Genomic DNA, 3,053 nt, shown 5'->3' with positions numbered 1-3,053 from the left:
TGAGTTGCTCACAGTCAGGCTGAACAGAACAAGTACAGATGATTTAGCCAGTAAAAAAAAAAAATATTACGTTGGTGGCAGATTGCATTCCATATTTTTATAGCATCACTGCAGTCCTGGAGTCAGCACTGTCCTTGTCCCACTGATATATCTTTAAAAAAAAAATATTTTGGTGCAGTCATCATGTTCTAAGCCACTTCTGTGAAGGTATTTTTTTCATTTCCTTTTTACTTGGACAGGACATGAAGGTCATTTATTTTTAGCATGTTTAAAAATTATCCATTTTATTTCTCCTTTTTCAAGATATCTTTTTCCTCAGAGGAAAACATTAGTTTATTTAAAAGTCAAGATTAGGAAAAGTGTATCAAATTCCATGTGTACTACTGTAAAAAGGCAATTCCACTTCCTCGCCCTAGAGTCTGCTTATATGCTGGCAAAATTCTTAGCAGAACTGAAGTTAACTCTGGAAAAATTCAGCTCAAATTAGTTGCTGGAGCCACGCAAACTCTCAGGCGAACTGGGCAGCATCTGCCTGTGAAGGATGGTAAAACCTGGCTCTCCTGCTAAGTCAGGGCTAAAAAATCAGCTGGGTGAAAGCAGCAGGAAAATAACACTTGAGCTTTGCTAAACTCTGTGACTGTGTCTCTCCTTTTACCGTCTCCAAGTTTGGTTTTGCTTTTTGAACATTTAACTCCCTACTTGACACCTTTCGGCAAACCCAGATGATGACAGAAGTACAACGTTAACGTTTCAGCGTGTGTCCCTTGCCCTCGTTCTCCTCTGCTATGGCTTCCTGGGAAATAATGGGTAAGTGATGCTCTGGCGTGGGAAATCACGTGTCATGTGGTAACGCTCGCTTCTGTCCAAACGCGTGAACTTTCTTGCTTGGTGCTGGAGAGTCTGTTCTTTGGAGGGGGTTTGAGTCCAAACAGCCGGCACGCGGCGAGCCGGTACTTCTTCGACATGATGTTGTAGAGGATGGGGTTGATGGCCGCACTCAGGTAGAAGAGGACAAAGGACACCAAGTTGCAGTACTGGCTGATCACTGCTATCTCCAAGGATCCAGCTTCAAAGGATTTGGAAAATAAATATCGTCCGACGTGGAAAGGCAGCCAGCAGAGTATGAAAGCAAATACCACCACAGCTGAAATAAAAGCAGGAGAAGAAACTGGGTTAAGTCGGAATATTAAAATATGGCTGATTAAAATTCTATCTCTTTAACAAACTAATCACAGTGTGAAAATGCATCCTGTAGGTTTTCAGTTTTGTGTCTCAGTACTTTACCCGAGAGTGTAACTTAGCGATACTTAATACATATTGTTCATATCTCAAGAGGCTGCCTGTACATTGCACAACTAATCTGATGCAGCATATTTCTGACCTGCAGAACTAATGTTTTCCTAAACAGAGAATTAAAGAATCAGAATGGTGACAAAAAAGTATAAAAATCTGCCAACTGCAGTGTTTAACAGAAGCAAATCATATAAATACGATAGATTCAGCACTGTGGTTTATAATGAAGAATGTCATCGCTGGGAAGCGAAATTATTTAAGACAAAGACCCCAAAATCAAACAAACCACTAGAATGTGGACTTGTAGAGCACATGTACCATGGTAAGAACAGAAGAGGGGTGTATCCCTCCAGTTTGTCCATTTTGTGGAACGTGAGTTACTTCAAGCAGAGGAAAGTTAAATATCTAATACAGAACTGCATAATGATCATTACGTGGTGAACCTGTAATATGACTCTCGCTACGGTCGCGTTTATGTGTGAGTATCACATGTGTAGAATAACAGCTCCACACTGGCCCATTTGGATTGCTGTCCTAGAGAAAGGGAAACCTTTTCCAGTCCTCTCCTGTGTGCTAGTGACCTTTAGAATTCTAAATAAGGCTTCAAGTGTATCTACTAACATACGAGAGAGGAAAAGCCACAAAACTTGAGCAAGGATTTTTGACAGTCTTAAGCAGTTTTGCCCAGTTAACCTGTTCTCTTGTGTTCACAATCCTGCTTTCCAATGGCAAGCCACAGCAGGTAATAAATCCAAAGAGCTCGGGGGGTCATCACAGTCATCTGTCCTCAAGAACTTTCTGAAGTTTAAACAGACACTTTTGCAGGACTTACGGTGGACTCTAAAGCACAGAGCTGTATGTTTACAGTATGTTTTCCAGCTCTGCATCTTCCTGAGCTGACCACTTCCATTTGTTCCTCAGTATCTTCACTTACACAATTCAGGCGTTTCCCCAGCTCACAAATGGAGTTTAATCCATGTAATGAATATTACCGTGATGGTCATTATCAACAGCATGTTAAGCATAGTCAATATTTTCACATGGACATGTGCATCTCCTACTCAGGCTTTTGACAGCTGATCTTCACACACTAGAATCACATTGATTTCTGTAGGAACGGGGTACGGTAACTCCTTTGCACATCAGGTTATTTAGGTGTTTAATTACAGACCTAGAAGCATAACCTTTCTCTACAATTTAAACAAGTGTTGATGCTAATCCCACTTACTCGATGTTCTGTGACTTGCTAAAGTCTTAGTAAATGCCTTCTAAATTATAAGCAGAACATTAAGACCAATGAGAACAGACTGCATTGAGCATCTGCTGTACTGAGCTCTTACATCATTTCTTCCCATCAGACTGTTATCATTTAGAGACTACTAAGGACAGGCTTGCTGCTGGTTTGCTGTTCTCAGGCCTTGTAAAAGAAAAAAAAAGATGTCTGAAATATTGTAATGCTTGCGGCAACACTTCGGGGCAGAAATAAAGAGTTATTTCAAAATTCTTTATGGTTAAGTACACAGAAATATAAACATGGTAGTAAAATAATCTAGTAATTTACGGATCGTAAATGGAGATTCATAATCCTGAAACTCTGGAAGTGTAAATGATGAATTACTTCCAAGGTCACGCTTACCAGACTGAAGTGATTCTATTGATCATAAAATGTAGCTGAAAGGGCACAGAAAAGGCCGTGGATTTTATTATGCTTCCTGCTGATGCATAATAATGAAGAAGGACATGAAAAAGAAGTGAGGCTC

General features: G+C 40.2%; 1 protein-coding gene across 1 annotated transcript in view; it reads right to left on the bottom strand.

The window, feature by feature from the left end:
• Positions 1–587: 587 nt before the first annotated feature.
• The window catches only part of GHSR (growth hormone secretagogue receptor), a 4,285-nt gene continuing 1,819 nt past the window's right edge, over positions 588–3,053 (bottom strand). The window contains exon 2 of the mRNA XM_010142639.1: positions 588–1,144. Coding sequence (XP_010140941.1) covers positions 840–1,144 — 305 coding nt within the window. The 3' untranslated portion in view covers positions 588–839. The remainder of the gene's footprint in view (positions 1,145–3,053) is intronic.

Source organism: Buceros rhinoceros, unplaced genomic scaffold (genome assembly GCF_000710305.1).
Source record: "Buceros rhinoceros silvestris isolate BGI_N320 unplaced genomic scaffold, ASM71030v1 scaffold47028, whole genome shotgun sequence".
NCBI lineage: Eukaryota > Metazoa > Chordata > Aves > Bucerotiformes > Bucerotidae > Buceros > Buceros rhinoceros.
Note: the sequence above shows the minus strand (reverse complement) of the source record. Positions and strands in the feature narration are given on the sequence as shown.